Here is a 16,735-nt window from a genome sequence, read left to right as displayed (position 1 = left end):
ATGGAAGTGGATTAAATCACGACTTCAAATATAGCATTTTCAATGTTATAACAGGGAGTTATTTGACACGACAGGGGCAATGTTTCACCTGCAAAGTGTTGCAGTGCACTGTATTGTTTTCGTACCTGAACACCAGGGATTCAGGCGCTCAACAGGGTTCCTGGAATACGTAAAGCTACAAAGACAGAAAATGAGATTCTCGCAGTATTTTCAATATAAAATGTCTTCTTTGCGCTTCTTTGTTGAAAGCTGCATTCCTAAATTCACTATCTGACAAATGTAATAGGACCTGTGAGATCTGAGGGAAAAAAATGAATGCCATTTTCTTTGTGCTGCACAGTGTGGAGGTATGAATAAAGGTGTCGCTTTTGGATGAAATGGGTCGTTAATATGCTGAAATATCCTGGTTTAGAGGTAATTAATTAGCTCTTAAGTTGCGCGCGTTTGTCTCAGAAGACTGTGAAATAATGACCAAGAATGACAGACGTATTATTTACCAGCTAGACTAGTCATTCAGATTCCTGCAGAAAACTATTAACCGACCCAAAGAAAATGTCTTTCTCTATCTACTGCAAAGAAAGAAAACCTTTTTGAAAGCATGTGCATAATACTGCTTAGAAATTTGAAAGCAGCGCACAGTTATTACAGTATAACACGGTGCTGGTCTGTGTGAAGGATGTCAGATTCTCATGTCACCCTCGTAAAATTGCTTTTGACCGTTTGATCTGAAACAAACACGAATAGTCCACTGGAGGTCATTTTATAGGCCACCGGCAGTGCTCCCCCTCATTTTCCTCAAAAAAAGGAGCAGATACTGGTCATCTGCTGCGTTGAAGTCCTTCTACGGCCCTGTCCAGCTCTCCTTATAGAATCAGAGAATTCCTGAATTCTCTCTTCCACAGTCTTGAGACTTAACTTAAGCTCTCCTAAGAGTGATAGCTGAAATCAGTCTTGTCCAGTAATTGTCAAGTAATTTTTTTTTGTATTTTTTTTGTATTTATTTATTTCTATATTTATTTTGTATGTATTTTGTGCAACTTTGTTTTGTCTCATTTATACCTAAAATATTGTCTTTGTTTTCTTAGAAGACACAATAAACAGTTTTAACGTGTTTTTGTGGATATTTTGTTGACTCCATTTACATATAGGAGATTTTCACATTCACAGTCAAATCCGTCAGGAGGGACGAAGAGAGGAATGTGCTGTGACCACCGTTCTTTTCCTTTTTGGGGGTTTGGCCTCACCAGTGCACATCTGGCACTTTCATTTCTATTACGGCAGGTGAAATGGATCCATAATATACTTCACAAGTGGACAGTTTGAAATCCATCAAGTTTAACTGACTGTGTGATGCGTTAATTTTTCTTTTATATTTTTTTAAGCAAAAGATAAACTTTCAGTTTACACTGTTTGGTAGCTCAACCTTTAATATATATTTTAATCAGTGCTTATTAGTTGTGGAAGTTGTGGAAATATTTAGCCATTGCACCGACTGTGTCATTTGTTTGTTGTGATCTTGTATGAAAATCAGCGCTCTGCAGCTTATACACTCAGGACACCTTAATTTATTAATTTGCGCCTTTTTTTAATAATTCGTGTTTGTTTTTGCCCACAAATCAACTGATTTTCACTCAAAGTCAGTACTTTATTGTCGACCGTTCGTCCTTTATTTTGAAAACCTTGCCCGGAAGTTACTTCCTTATTTTCGCCAGGTTGTCTTTGATGAGCTCCAGAGGAAAAGGCGCACGCAACGCTGCGGTTCAGACGCTCAAGGAGCGAAATCCTCTCTGTTTCTGCGCCACCTCACAGGAGACTCAGCGCTACTCTCCTGCATGGATTACCGACCTGCTGCCACTGAGAGTCAGATAAGTAGGAAAGGACGCTCCCTGTTCTTTTCGACCAATTTCAGATTTTTTTTACGCCAGCGGCAAAAACAAAAGTACAGTTTTAAGATTAGAAACAGTCATTAAGACTTTAGGACCTCAGAATCTTGCGGTTAGGTTTTAGCCTTTAAGAGGTGACAAGTTTTATCTTGAAGATCAGTATTTATGAGTGCATGACGAGGAGGTAAAGTGCATTTTTCTTGGATGAAAAGGCGAGACAGATACTGGGATCTAGTTTGATTTTTTGTTTTGTTTTGTTGTGTTTTTTGTTTTGTTGTGTTTTTTAATAACGGGATGTAGTTTTGGCGAACCAAAGAGGAGGATTCGGACTTCAAGAATGAACTTCGTAAACCACCTCTACTCACTCTCTGTGCTTTAAAGACACATCAAATCATGGGTTGAAAGCGACGATGACAGACTGCGGGGATATTCAACGTGGGAAGGAGCAGATTTTTCTGTGTTATGTAATGATTGACAGCGCCTGATAATTAGTGGTAGATCAAAACTAGCATATCCCCCCTCTCCCCCACCCCCTTTCCCCCTATATATCGATGAAAACATAAAGTGTTTTTTTGTTTTTGTTTTTTAATTAACCAAAAGCTGATGCCAGAGCTTTTAAAGTTAATGAGCAGTGTATGTCACAGGTCAGTGGATAAATTCATATTCTACTTATACTTTTTCTCTATCAATCATCGAAGCAAGTTCATTATCAAACTCTGAAAAGCTTAAATTACACCATACCTATGCGTGTCACTCCCTCCGCCTGGAAGTCTGTTTTTAAACATTTCTTTTTAGTAAATTAACATTAATCATGACACCCCAAACTCTTTACCTGCTACGTGTCGATTTCAAAATGCCTGGGACTTCACGAACTCAGACACTCAACAGTGCCATGAACTTTTTTTTTAGCTTTAAATTCTCTTCTTGGCTTTGTGACGTTTTCAATGGCTACTAAGATGTTATAATGGTAAATTTTGCCCTCATGTTTGGGGATATGTAGTCGCTATGACATTCTCAATATCTTAATATCTGTGACTTCCTGTTTCTGAACATCTGAAGCCTATAGTTAATCTTCACCACAGCCTTTCTTGGTCCCTCCCTCCCCCCAACTCATCAGGGCTGGTGGGGAGGGTGGATCTCTGCCCCACGGGGTAGAACCTGTGGCTGGTGGTGGTCGTACCCCGAGAGGAAGGGCTCCCACCATGGATACCAGCCCAGAGAGCCCAAACCGGGCAGTGGAGTACCTCCTGGAGCTCAACAACATCATTGAGAGCCAGGCCAAGCTCCTGGAGACGCAGCGCAGGCGCATCGAGGAACTGGAGGGCCAGCTAGACCGGGTCAGCCAAGAGAACCAGGACCTGAGGCAGGAACGCAGCCCGCGTACCCCTGGAACGGACACCCCCGAGCAAAACTACAACCACAACCAGCCCCTGTCACTGCCCATCCATCATGGCAGCGGTGCTGGTGGCAGCGGTGGCAGCGGGGATGGTAGCACCTCAACAACTCAGGTGATATCCGGATCAGCTACAACTCCAGCGCCCGGCAGGGAGAGGAGGACCCACACCAGGCTGACGCGAGGTCTCTCCTGCGGCTCCTCCACCACAGACCGGCTTGAACGCACTGACAGCACAGACACCAACACCAGTTCCACCTTGCGCCGAAAGTAAGTTCACCTCGAATACACGGGCCTCTTCTGCTGGCTTTATCTTCCGCCTGTAATGAATGTCAATAATCTTGTCCAAGTGGCTCTAAATTATAGTAATGACCACAGTCTGCATGATAGCTGAGTGTGGCAGAACATTCATAGGCCAACATGATGACAGGCTGTACGAAGCATCAGATAATCCTCGCAGTAATGGGACTGAACCTAAGATGAAATGTGTTAATACACCACCATGAGGAAATATGCTAAGTGCTGGAGGATTATGAGTGGAGTGATAAGTGGTCAAGGTGTGTATTTCATCATGCTGTGTATGATTCTGCCTGCAGAGAGGATGATTTGTGCACTGATCTCCGTCTCAAATGTGAATCCTGTAGGAGTTGCATAGTAGTATGCTGAGGAAAACATGGGCCCAGGCAGGAGAGTCTTATTTTTTCATAAAGATCTGAACTTTCTAGGCAAGAGAAGCATTTCTGGATGAAAATCTACCCGCTGTTTGCTAAAAGTGTGTTTTTCTTTTCTTCCTCGCTCTGAACTGTCGGCTGCTTGGTCTCCAAGAGAGTTTTTTTCTCCCCCAAACTCAAGGCTGACCTGAAGTTAGAGTGCTCCAAAACACAGCTTTGGCAAACAGCAAGTGCATCTGTCCTTGCTTTTACTTAACCACGCACACACCCGCACGCACACACATGCAGATAGAGTCAGCTTTTGTTCTGGAAGCATTAAGCTTCGTGAGTAGGCAGCGATTCATGTGAAAAAGCTCACTGTGAAATAAATTGTTGCAGTCTTGGTAACAGAAGCCGTTTGTTCTTGTGCATATGTACTTCTCAACACGCAATCATCTTAGCAGTTATTACTGGATTTCGCTCACTGTCTGAGTTGTTATGGTCCCAATCCTCTTATCAATGATTGACTCAGATTTGACTAAATCCCTTATCGATTAGAGTTGTCTCTGGTCCCTTCTCCTCATCCCTAGGGGCGACTTAGTCATTAGACAGAAGCACATATTAGTTATTTATGTGGGTGTTAAATGCAGTGATGAATTGCAAATGTAGATCTTGCTGATTCTCCCTTGTTAATTGCCTGTAGCCATTGTAGCTGACTTTGGATCCAGGCTCAGACAAGCGTATCATATGAAGTGCCACATTTAATAAATAGTCACCCGCACAGCAGAGCCATATTGTGCTTGTCTGGCTGTGACTCAGTCTAGCCCAAAAGTGGCCTATTAGCTTAGGTCAGTGACAATACGCTCTGCTCTGATAGTGGATCAGATACAAACATGAATTTCTCTATCGTCAGTGCTTGTGACACGCTAAATATGGCTCGGATCAGAGGGAGAGACAGAAGGAAGATGTGGGAGAGGAAGGGGGAGAGGAAAAGGGATGACAAGGGGGAGGAAAGTGACTGAGCGACCTTACTCAGCATGCCTCAGTCTAAAAGAGAAAAAGGTGGAACACACACACTGATTTGCCATCTGTCAACGGAGTGTGTATAAGAGGGAGGGAGAGATGAAAAGGGGAGTCTGGGCAAGGCAAGGCAAGGCTCTGAGAGCTGCCTTTGTTTTGGTCCAATTAGTTTTTGGTCCTCCAGCAGGAGCCCTCCTCTCGTCCCTGTGTCTCTGTGTGGGTCACATAACCCACAATTTTGATCTCAGACAAAGAAACTGAATAAACGAACCCCCCGCCCGCCTCCACTTCTATTAGCCATGCGTGCAAGAAATGCATCAAAACAAAGTCCTCTCCTCTTCTTCCTCCTAGCGGCACACCATAAACAGCTGTCCCAAACGCGACCCTGTTTCATCCTTTTCCTGCTGTTAATGGCAGTGTGAACAATGTGAGTCTGAGGCCTTGCGGTGAAATGATGTTTGACGTGAAGTCCCTTCTCCAAGAAGGGTTGAGGGCACTGCCACAGCTCGCTGTGCGGCGGTTATTTTGGGAGACATCTGCAAATGTATTTCGTATTACCCTCCGCATGTATGTGTATGCGAACGAGTGCATGTTTATACAGTACACGTGCTAGTGTAAGTGCACAAAAATGTGTGAAAGAGGGAGGAAGACAGACAATTAGTGTGACTGGAGTATAATTACCACTGGCCCAGAGGTGACAACTGCTGCTGCGCATGTGTGCGTCTCCTCGGTGTGTCTTTCCTGCGAGTGCGTATGCCCGCTTTGCAGGACATCACCTGGGATGTCCTTTATAATAAAGCTGATGCAACCCTGGTGCTGACAATAGAGCCTGTCATGTCGTGAAGATGTCGCAGTTCATTGTGTGGGTGAGAGATTGTGTCCTTGTTTATGTGCTACGCGGATGTAAGTGTGCTCAAACAGCTCATAGGATGACAGGCAGGAGGTCTTGGTGACAACCCCAGTAGTGCTCATACTCTTAGCAGTTTTATTATGTAATGGCAAAAAAAAAAAAGATCTGCGCTATCTTTCTTCTCTTCACTCCACTTTGACTGTCACACTGGGAGAATTCAGAAGCTCCAAAGAGCCCCGTGAAGGTGCTCGAGTCTCCGTGCGTCTCTTTATTCCATCATCCCTCCATCTATCTCCCCTCTCCACGCATGCCATCGACGGCATGTTCACTACTCCATCGGAAATTGACGTTAATTCCTCTGGGAGAATATGGAGAACGATAATGGCCTTTCATTTCAGAAGGAGCTCAATTTTGCTAATTTTACGTGGCTCTACTACACATAAGCCATCCCCTTTCACAACCCCCACTCCACCCCTTCTCTCACTCTTCGTTTCTAACTCTCTCTCTCTCACATACCCACGTACATACACTCACTCTCTCCCCCTCGCTGTTTCTGTTTCCCACTGCTGCAGATATGACTCAGAGAAGCAGCAGAAATTACTTTTGTGCTGTTCTCCTTCTCTTCCCCTCTGTGCTCATCTGCCTTTTTTTCCCCCTTGCATTTAACTGAAGCACGGTTATTGTTCCTGATTGAATTTTCATTCTTGAGGCTAAAATCAAGCTCATAATGTGTATTCATTTGAGCCTTTTGGCTTAAATTTTACATCCTATGATAACAAAGATAGCACAGATACAACTGGCCCCGGGCAAATGTGTGGGTAAGCTCGGCTGAGCCTGTACTGACCTTCTCGAAACATGCCGTGTGAAGTGATGGGAGGTAATCTATTCTCTCTGGATCTGGCATGACTTTCTAGAAAAATAATACAGTGAAGCTGCAGCTGTTTATGCTGTTTATCTCACAAGAACCCAATCGTAGACCTGTTAATATTTTTGGTTTCGGGACTGAATAATGTTGCCGGGAATTAAAATATCGTAATGGTGCTAATGATTACAGTGATGGAGTTTAGCTTGATGTAAATTTAAATGATGGATGTGTGTGTGCGTGTGTGTGTGTATGTGGGAGGCAACTGTATGTGGGTGGTGTTTGTTGCTTTCTACTTGCCATTTCTGAGTGCAGTGAGTGTTCATGGCTGCATACATGCACGCGAAGAAAAAGTCATCGTTTTGTTCATTTATATTTAGCTATGCATTAGTCTGGATTCACGAAAATGCATGTTTTGTTTTAAATATCACCAGACCAATTAGAAACACGCACCTGTGCTTCATCTCCAGTGTAGACTGGCCGCTGAACCTGCCTCTTTCTGCATATATTCTATATAATTAAGATAAAACACACAGATTTAGCTTCTGTTTTTGTTATCGGGCTAGAGATTATATGTAAACGCTGATGAATTCGCAGGTTTGATGAGGCAGTTATCTTCACATGTTATAGATAGGCTTTATGACAGAATGAAAATGATAAAATTATGGCTGTAATATGTTCAAGTTAATTGTCTCAAGTAGTATGTTGTTGTGCTTCTAGGCACAAACCCATGCCGCTTTCATTCAAACAACATCCCTTCCCAGTTTCATTCCTCTTATAGCTGCATGTATCATCAGACCCGACTTTCTTGAAATGGCGAGGAGACAAATAAGCAGCTGTGATATAAAGATTTCCACAGGAAGTGAAATGTGCATGCGAGTTGCTGTGGAAACCGTAAAGCTGTCCTCAAGACAGTTGCGATATTGCATTCCTGTCCCTCCCTCCCTCCTGCTCCCCTCACCTGTATCTTGATCCTGACATACCCCCCTCCCTTTTCCGTCCTCATGTGTTTGGAGCAGCCACCATTGCTTTGTTTGCTGAGGGCAGCTGTGTGCAGATTGCATCTTAACAGCACCAAGTGTACTGTAAATTAGCGCAGAGATTATGGGTCTTGCTTTGTCATTAGTGAGGAGGACAGAGTGCTAAGCTGCTGTCCAGTCATCACTGGGGATCTAATTATGAACCCCTCGCTATAGTATCAAGAGTTTTGCACATCATCGCTCTTTCTATCATTTAAACTGGAGCTTGTTTCGCTAAGATTAATTAGACTGGTCGGTAAGGGTAGTTAGAAGTTAGAAAGTTAGAAAGTTTCACAAAAATGAAGACTTAACTCATTTTAAGACAAAAAACAATTTGATCCTTACCTCCCATTTTTGCCATTGTAACAATAAGCAGTGCCTCCATTTAACAGTAGCATTTAAAATAATAAAGGAGAGAAAAGAACATGGCTCATAGTTTGCTAAGAATAATAAACATTGAAAGCACTAGTTTATTATGAAGCCAGTGTCATACAGAGATTAGTCAACTTTGATTGGATTGATTGATTTTGATTTAGGACTTCAGCTGAATCCACAGGTAAAGAGATTGAATTATAAGGTCTTCCCATGTTTTCCGCCTGTTTCTCCCAGGGTCACTCAGTTGGACATTTAATTTATTTATTTAACTTTATTTACTCATAATTCCCTGTACCATGCTGCTACTTGAGGTAGTCAAGGTCTGAAGTGCTTTGTGCAGTGGATGAATTCAGACATTTATCCTAAGTTGGCCTATTTGATCTAATCTGTAGTCAAAATCGCCTCCAATCTGCGCGTACTGCCCCCAGACTCAGCATCTGACCAACACAGGCGTGATTCCCAAGTCTTTTCTCAGCCAGGACTTTAAGCATTGTCTTCTCCCCCATTCAGATGCAGATAAGTGGCACTTTTGAGGCGGGATGTTTGTCAAACACTCATGCACGCGTTCTGCGGAGCCGAATAAGGGAGACTGGTTACCGTGGGAACGCTGTGAGCTCTTCTGTGAAGAACTCTGTGGGCGAGAGACACAGAATAGAGAGAGATACAGAGAAGTGAAGAGAGGGTAGGAGTGGGAGCGGGAGCAGGGCGAAAGACAGAAGCGGGATTGAATGACGACTTGATGGAGATGCGGGAGACATATTGAAGACAGATGAGTGCCGCCGCACGTTTTCATCGCACGGTGCATGTTCTGTTTCACTGGAAAGTTGGGATGCGGTTTCTTTGGATACTCTGGATAATAAGAATATCCCTTTCGGTGATCCGCAGTGATATCAGTTTCTTGAATTACTCCTTCTCCGTCTCCCACATCACATTCAAATGAAGCCTAATTTTTCTTCATTTGGATGAATCATATCCAGTTATAATCAAGAGCGTGCACGCACACAGACACCTGTGCACAAGTGCTCACACGTGCACTCAGACTCACAGGGTACAGCAGGTGCCTGGTATGTGTATTTGAATCGTAACTGTAACTATGCCCCTCCTTGTCAGTGCTTTTGCCTGGCACTTAACGCCAGACGCCCACACAGGCAGTCCGCCCTGTTGCCAAGCAGCAGGAGACTCAAGCTTGCGGTGGAAAACCGGGGGGGGGGGTTGGTTGTGGAAGAACTGGTGGAAGATGGTGGTGGTGGTGGGGATAAAAACACACTCTACTTGAAGCTACATCAAAAATCTCTGTTTGTCAGCAGGAGTGAGCCAGGTCAGGCTGGAGGTGGGATGACGCAGTACGCTCCCACACGCTTATTTCATAGACAATGGTGAAGAAAAAGAAGGAAAAAAAAGGTGAAAGCACAGTTTGAAGTGGCTCGCACCATTAAATCGGGCGAATGGATTTTCACATTAAAACTCTGGAAAGCCACACAGATGTAAATGGTAGTGCTCTCTGACCTGTGGGCTGTGGTATGTAAACCTGCCACAGAGATGAGGCTGAATGTCTTCCTGTGACTGCCGCATGTGAGCCTCGCTCCCACTCTGCTCACTCGTCTATACATAGACACTCACCTACACGCTGACACCCCCAAGCCCAGCACAGGTTTGAGGAAACACTGAATCCAGCACTATCACTCCACATCATGTCCCCCCCCCCCCCCCCCCCCATCACCATTCTTTTTACCTTCATTCTTTCTCTCTTGATTATTTTCACCCTTGCCCTCCTCTGTATTCAACCTCTCCCACTCTCGCGTAGCTCTTTCTCCTCCCACTCTTCTTCCTGCCTCGAGCCTCTGTCAACTCACAGCTTTAAATACACGCCACCTCATCCGTTCTCCCAACGTACCGCTTTTTCTTCTAGCCTGTACTTCCTGTTCCTCTCTGTTTTTACTAATATCTTTTGACTCGTGTTGATTCATATCTTATTCTCCTCTCCCTATTGTCTTGCTATTGTGTGTGGGTCTGCTAATAATAGAACAAGAGATGTACATACTATGTGTGGGTAGTATGTGTGTTTTGTGTTTCTGTGGTAGAAGGAGGAGGATGATCGGGAAACTGTGTGTGTGTGTTTTTATGGCGCTCGGGGATTCAGGCGTAACTGCTCATGAAGCAGAAATCAGATTCTAGATTAGCCTGTCAACACTTGCCTCACTGGGGGGATACTCTTAACAGGAGGCATTCGTTACCGCTGGTAAAATACAAATCTTGGCAGTGTAAAACCACACAGTGTGTACAAGCAAGGCTCAGACTTACGTAACAGCACCTCTGCTTCTCTCAGCATCTCCATCTGAAGATGAACAGGTCAGCGGGTTTATTTGTTCCGAATGTTTAATTCCTTTGTCTTCCACAGACCTGATTAAAAATGACCAAGACAGAAGTAACATCTTGTCAGAATGTTCAACAATAGAACATCTGTCCTTGTAAGTTACGCCTAAACTTTTCATTTTAATGCGCTGAAGTGTAAGTTATATAGACAGGAATGAAAAAGGTGGTCTTCGATACTATGGTGCTAAAATAGCCACTGACAGTTTTTTGCTACCCTAATTGGAACTTATTATTCATCTGCACTAAGGAAACGAGCGCTCCACCTACGTGATTGTATCTTTAAACACTCTAATTTCGACCACTCTTGTAGATCTTAAAGTGCTCTTAAAATTAAAGCAACGGGATGTGAATCGCTGCTCAGTGTGGTAGATCTGTGTCTTCTTTGACTGAGCCAGTATTAAAAAGGGCAGAGTCGGAGTGAAATCCTGTCAAACATCTATTAGGTTATATGTAAACGTTATGTCATCAGGAGGATTAAGGGATAAAACTGAGTATGCCTTTTGTCATTGTCAACTAAGCCCATGAAGTATTTGCAGAACCACAACCATGACTTCACCCCAAGTAGTTTCATTTTAAAGCTCTAGTTACTTCATGTTTTGCACATAAATTGCATCACTTTGGATCAAGCTACCCAACAATAAGATCAGTCAATGGCTGCAACAGTGATATGCAGTACTATGTAAAAGTTGTGAGCCGTTTTTGCACCAGCAAGATGATTTTCAAAGAAAAAAATACAGTGAAGACTTGAAGGATCCATCTGGTCCTTCAGCTGATTCGTCTGCTATTTGCCAAAGCCTCTTAAGAAATGTTGTCAGTGGAACTTGGCTGTCAGGAAGCCATTCTTAAAGAAGGAAAACAGGGAGGAAAGATTGAGGTATGTCAAAACACAAGGACTGGATTGAAAATTAGTGGCAACAGATCTTATGGAGTGACTAACCAAATTTGACCATTTTGATTAAAGTCAGTGAGTGTGTAAAACACATGAAGGCTCTGACATGGTTTGGCAATGCATTTCAGGCAACAGTGTTGGGTATGTTGTCAAAATTCATGGAATTATTGCAGAAAAGTATCATAAATTTGTTAGTACTGTTTAAGCTCTGTTTCTGCTTTATATACTATATATGAGATTTAGATAAATTTTCTTAGGGTGGCATGGAAATCAGATGGGGTGGGAAAATCATATCCATTTCTTTACACATATGCAGGTCTTACATTCTGTAATATGTACTGTATATGGTAAAATACATCAAATGCTGCAAGTATATACACAAATAATTCAACATTTGAGTTACATTTCATTTTATATAGCCTGTATAATAAATAATCATGCCGCCTAATAAGTATAAAATCCAGAATGCTTCACAACATGAGGTGGATCAGTTAGAAAGTCTTAAGTTTCACACGCTCTCAATTATTGATCTGAGTTGCTACTGAAAATAAGAAATAAAGCGTTTCAACACTGTGGGCTGAACCATTTTTTAATGGTCGAACCCAGTATGTTCAGTTTTATAATTCATATTCAATGTTAATTGTAGCTATTGTCATATGCAAAATGGAAAGAGATTATTTTAGGGTAGCACAACCCATCCTGTTCCGCATCAGTAGATCTGCCTCTTGCACATTTCACTAAATCACTGCACTTATTTCCCATTTTCCTAATGAAATATAAAGAATTGGGTTTAACTCAAAGTGTTTGCCCAGTACTTTACACATCAATGAATTAGAAATTATAATTCAATATGTATAGGAAAATTGGTCATTTTAGCCTGTTGCTAGGCAACGTGATGGTGTCATAATATATCATGCATAATTCAGGTTTTGTGGGTACAAATGAGATCTTATTGTTACAAGATTAAAATGATAGGATGCTTTTATAAGGAGTTATAGGTACATACATTTTAAAAACGGGTCATTTTACCCATAGCTAAATGGTTGCTAGGCAACATGATGATGCCTTATTATCATGTACTGCTAAGAACCTTCAGGGGCCTGAGATGTACCTACGTGCCAAGTTCGGTTGCTCTAGTCCTGGTGGTGTAGGCGGAGTTTGTGGACAAAGAAACAAACAGACAGATTGAGATTTTGTGTATTATAGTAAGATATGAAACATTTGCAATTATTTGCTAACGTGAGCTAAAAAGAATAGACAAAAATGAAATTGTTAAAAGTGGTTAGCAGTTGAAATGGTAATAAATTGCTGTAAATAGAGATTAAAAATGGAAAAATGAGAAGAAAGACATAAAGGAATGCTCGAGTCTGAGTCTGGCTTGCTAGCAGATACAGGGGAGGATCGTCATTTAATCTATTATACAATATTCACTCTTTTTTTAGTTCTGCTGTTTGTCTCTGTTAATTCCTGAGGAAAATATCTGGCTCATTAGCTGCTAAATATTCCACTGTTCCCCAAAAACCTATGGCTCTATTAAGCTAAGGGGAGCTGCAGATTTGGGTTTATTACTGTTTTCATAGAAAGTCACAATAATGTATATTCAGTAAAAGATGCTTGGTAATTGTAACAGTGTAGTGAAAAGCTACTCAAACAGCAGTAAATACCATATTTGCCGGGGACTATTTTCAGCCGTGGATTTGGTGTTCTAGTGAGTATTTACGGAAGCTGGAGGGTGTATGTGGGCTTGACTGAGAATAAACTACAGTGCCCATGTTCGTAGTAGTGACGGAGCATGTCACTCAGTGCAAGAGTGTGCCTCACTGTTATGTCTTCTAGTCCTTGTGCTATCTGGCACAAAAACGTAAACCATGTCAGGCTTTGGCTGCACATGCTGTACTTAAAATGAAAAAGGGAGAAACCTTCAAGAATAGATGCTATGAAAAAGATTAAAATACCTCAATGATGTATGTATTAAACCTTCAAAAAGGGCAATATAAGATCACTCTTGGGTGCAGTGTAATTTTCTGTAACAGTGTAGTGAAAAGCTACACTGTACAGTATAAATAAACAGCTGAGACCAAAACAAAACCCTGAAAATTTAAAAGTATAATTTAAAAAAGGGATTTTAAAGACACTGTAGTTCACAAGGCAACTATTTCCATAACCCTTGTGGTGAACAGTCAAGTGGAAACAGTCAGCAGGTTCCTGTCTGAAAATCTCAGGGTGTAAATGGGTTAGTAGGGAGACAGCAATTAAACGGGTAGCCAGTGTTGGATAATTAAAAGTGGAGTATTGTGTTCTCTTGTGTTTTGTGGTAAGCCTTACAGCTCTGTGTTTCACAGCTTATTAATCGATTTCTCTTTTTTTGACAGCAACATTACAATAGTCCAGCCTGTAAATAGAATGAAGTCTTTGTTGGTTTAGTCTTTTCATTGGATTTGTTGATAGTGGAAAAAATATTAAATAAAGTCTATCTTTAACAAGAGATTGCTTCTCATTGTTTTTCCCGGTTCGGCTGCCTCGTCCTTGGACCGCCCTCCATAAAACAAGCTGGGAAACTACAATGAATTGCAAAAGTATTGCATTATCTTATTCCCTCTTACTCTCTTTGCTGCATCCGTGCCTCCCTCTCTCTGTGCTTTCCCCCCCCCAGTGTTTCCATGCTAAAATGACAGGGACTGCATGTCCTTGACAGCAGCTGGCCCCAGCGAGAAACCGGCCATTTACATGCTAATCTCAACCACTGCTCCCTCTTCCACCGTTCACGCGCAATCTGCAGATGGAACATCTCTGATTTCTGCCAGCGTAGAGAGGCTTTTGTGTTATACGTGCACTTTTGCATGCATTACAGAAAGTGGTTTCCCATTTTCATACAGGATGATCCACTGAAGAACTCGTATCGAGCTTTATATAATCCATTAGAGTGGTTGGAGTTTCACTAATAAAACGTATATTTAACAACTTTAAAAGGGACATTTTTCCCCATTTTACTTGTTTTTCTTAAATTGCTTTTGTTGCTCTTTAATACACTTGTAACTTATCTGTCGGAACTCAAAACTTGTGTAGTTGGTGGGGGCGTATGTCTTGATGATGTCAGTCACCTTACTGTTATTACACTTTGTTAGCTGTCGCACATCTGCATTACATTCCTCCTCTTAAATGTCCCATTCTTTGTACTACCATTGCTATGATTTGTCACTATCAATGTGCAGCTTCAATTGCTTCCTTTGCCTGTCGCTTTTTCTGCTTTGGTGCTGACTGTATGTGTCTGTCTTTCTCTGGTTTCTCCATCTCTGTGTGTGTGTGTGTGTGTGTTTGTGCGTGTGTGTGTGTTGTCCATCTCTGGTCCTTCCTGTCAGTGTCCGGCCGCCATCTATCTCAGGGCAGCCCACCTCGGCTCCCTCCACTCCTACGGCAGTGAGCAGTGCTGCCACTCTGTTTCCCACCAGTCTGACTGTTCACAGCTTCGTCAGTCTTCATCAGTACTGCTGCCCTTCTACTGACCAAAGCTTACAGCAGGAGGACAGGTAAGGGCTGCCTTCATGGGGCCTAATTACAGTGAGTACAAGATAAATAAATAAAACCCCTTAAACCCCATTAGAAACATTGCGATGTCAAAACCTGGCAACCACCTGAAGATCTCTCCCTCACGCTGTGGCCAGTCCATTTGTCACCATCATTGTCTGCCAGTTACCTGCTTCTCTCAAGAGCCTGTGTTTCAGTCTCCTACCACTCCCAGGTGTGACTAATAGCTAGGCAATTCTACCAGCCCGAAAAACACACAGCTTCTTTTAAAGAGTGAGAGGAAGCAGTCGTCCTCAGAAAGCTTTGGGACTGAGATGGACTGAGTCACAAGTGAACCTGGTGAATTCTCCCCCTCTGTCCTCTCCTCATTTCATTTATCCTTTAACTGAGGCTCAGACACATGTGCGCATGATGGTCCAACACTGCCATCTAATGGTATTAGAAGGCTGTGGCTGCTTAAACTGTGTATAGAAAGCACATTTTTTAATAAAGATGCCTTCATGTCCCAGATTTAACTTAAAATTGCCACCCAGTCTCCGTCTGTTTGCTTTCTGCTTTTTCTGCTTTTCTGTCTCATACTGTTGTGTTTTTTTCACTCTCCGTCCTCCTCTTTCTCTTTCTCCCTGTCTGGTCTGTCTGCCTCCTGTCCTGTGTTTCTTCACGTGCTTCGGCTTGTCCCATGTTGCTTTCCAAGGGAGGAGGGTGAGGATGAGCGTGCCCATCAGTTCTGTTGTTCTGCCTCAGGCTGCAGTAGCCCCTCCTCTCGCTGAGCTGAGGTGTGACTGACCACACGACGACTCGCTCGCACATTTACCTGTGAAAAGGATATCGCAGCTTATGCTGCCAGAAAACCGAGACCTCGCTGTGTACCAAAAATACTGAGTCTTGCTGCATCGGAGCAAGAAAAATAGAAATGCATGCCGTATTTGTTTTTATGTATGCTGTCACTGATTTAGCCAGGTATCATTTTTGTGTGCTAATTTAGACTTTATGGAATCTCGATGTTGTGTTCTCTCTGTATACTTTGCTGTTTTTTTTTCTTTACTTGCAGCCATATCAGGCTGTCAGATCACATCACTAGCTCCTGCTCATTACTGTCACACTCATGTTTATCTTAGATCCACTAGCTGAGTCATGTCATTTTGGATGTGCACAGTAGTCACTATTTGTTATCTGTGCAAAGTGCTCTACACCTCTGTCTCCAGCGATTATGTATTGTCAGAGAAGCTAGCATATGATGATATAAAAACATTGTTGTTTAGCCTGTTAATTTATTTGTTCCATTTGATAAATATCTGCCTGTTTATTATCATTTTTATTCATGACTTCAAAGTCAAGTCTTGTTGATTTCATCTTCTGAATAAATAAAAGACTCCAAGCTCCTGAAGACAAGGATTTCTCTCCTGTATAAATGTCTGAAGATGACGCTTGTGCTTCTTTAATTGCTAATTGTGTTTCAGTCATGCAATGTTGCTCATACATATCTGCCACCTCATGTATCTACACCTTAAGCCCATTGTATTCGCAGGAAGTCATAATAATAATTCTAGTTAAGCGTTAAATTGACTCTGTGCTCTGCATTGGCCTTCCATGGTAACCTTTCATTGCAGAACACACAGGAAATGCATAGTTATCTATGACATGTTGTTATAGTTTGGTTAAAGTGTTATTTCCAACCAACTGGCTTTCTTTACTCAAATTGTATTTCATTTATTTTTAGCAAATGTAGCTGTTTTTACAATCTCTATAAATGTGTTGGGACAGTGTTTAAAATGTAAACAACAGCTATGCAATTTATACTTTGTAAATAGGTTTAAAAAATTATATTAAATGTTGAAACAGGTCTTTCTTTTGTTTTCTAAAAACCCAAGCCCATTTTGAATTTTATTCCAGGCA

General features: G+C 42.1%; 1 protein-coding gene across 1 annotated transcript in view; it reads left to right on the top strand.

The window, feature by feature from the left end:
* The first annotated feature begins 1,723 nt into the window (after positions 1-1,723).
* Positions 1,724-16,735, top strand: part of iqsec2b (IQ motif and Sec7 domain ArfGEF 2b) — a 29,746-nt gene continuing 14,734 nt past the window's right edge. Inside the window, exon 1 of the mRNA XM_006794142.2 lies at positions 1,724-3,546. Coding sequence (XP_006794205.1) covers positions 3,086-3,546 — 461 coding nt within the window. The 5' untranslated portion in view covers positions 1,724-3,085. The remainder of the gene's footprint in view (positions 3,547-16,735) is intronic.

Source organism: Neolamprologus brichardi, chromosome 20 (genome assembly GCF_056152115.1).
Source record: "Neolamprologus brichardi isolate AB-2024 chromosome 20, ASM5615211v1, whole genome shotgun sequence".
NCBI classification, from domain to species: Eukaryota; Metazoa; Chordata; class Actinopteri; order Cichliformes; family Cichlidae; genus Neolamprologus; species Neolamprologus brichardi.
Note: the sequence above shows the minus strand (reverse complement) of the source record. Positions and strands in the feature narration are given on the sequence as shown.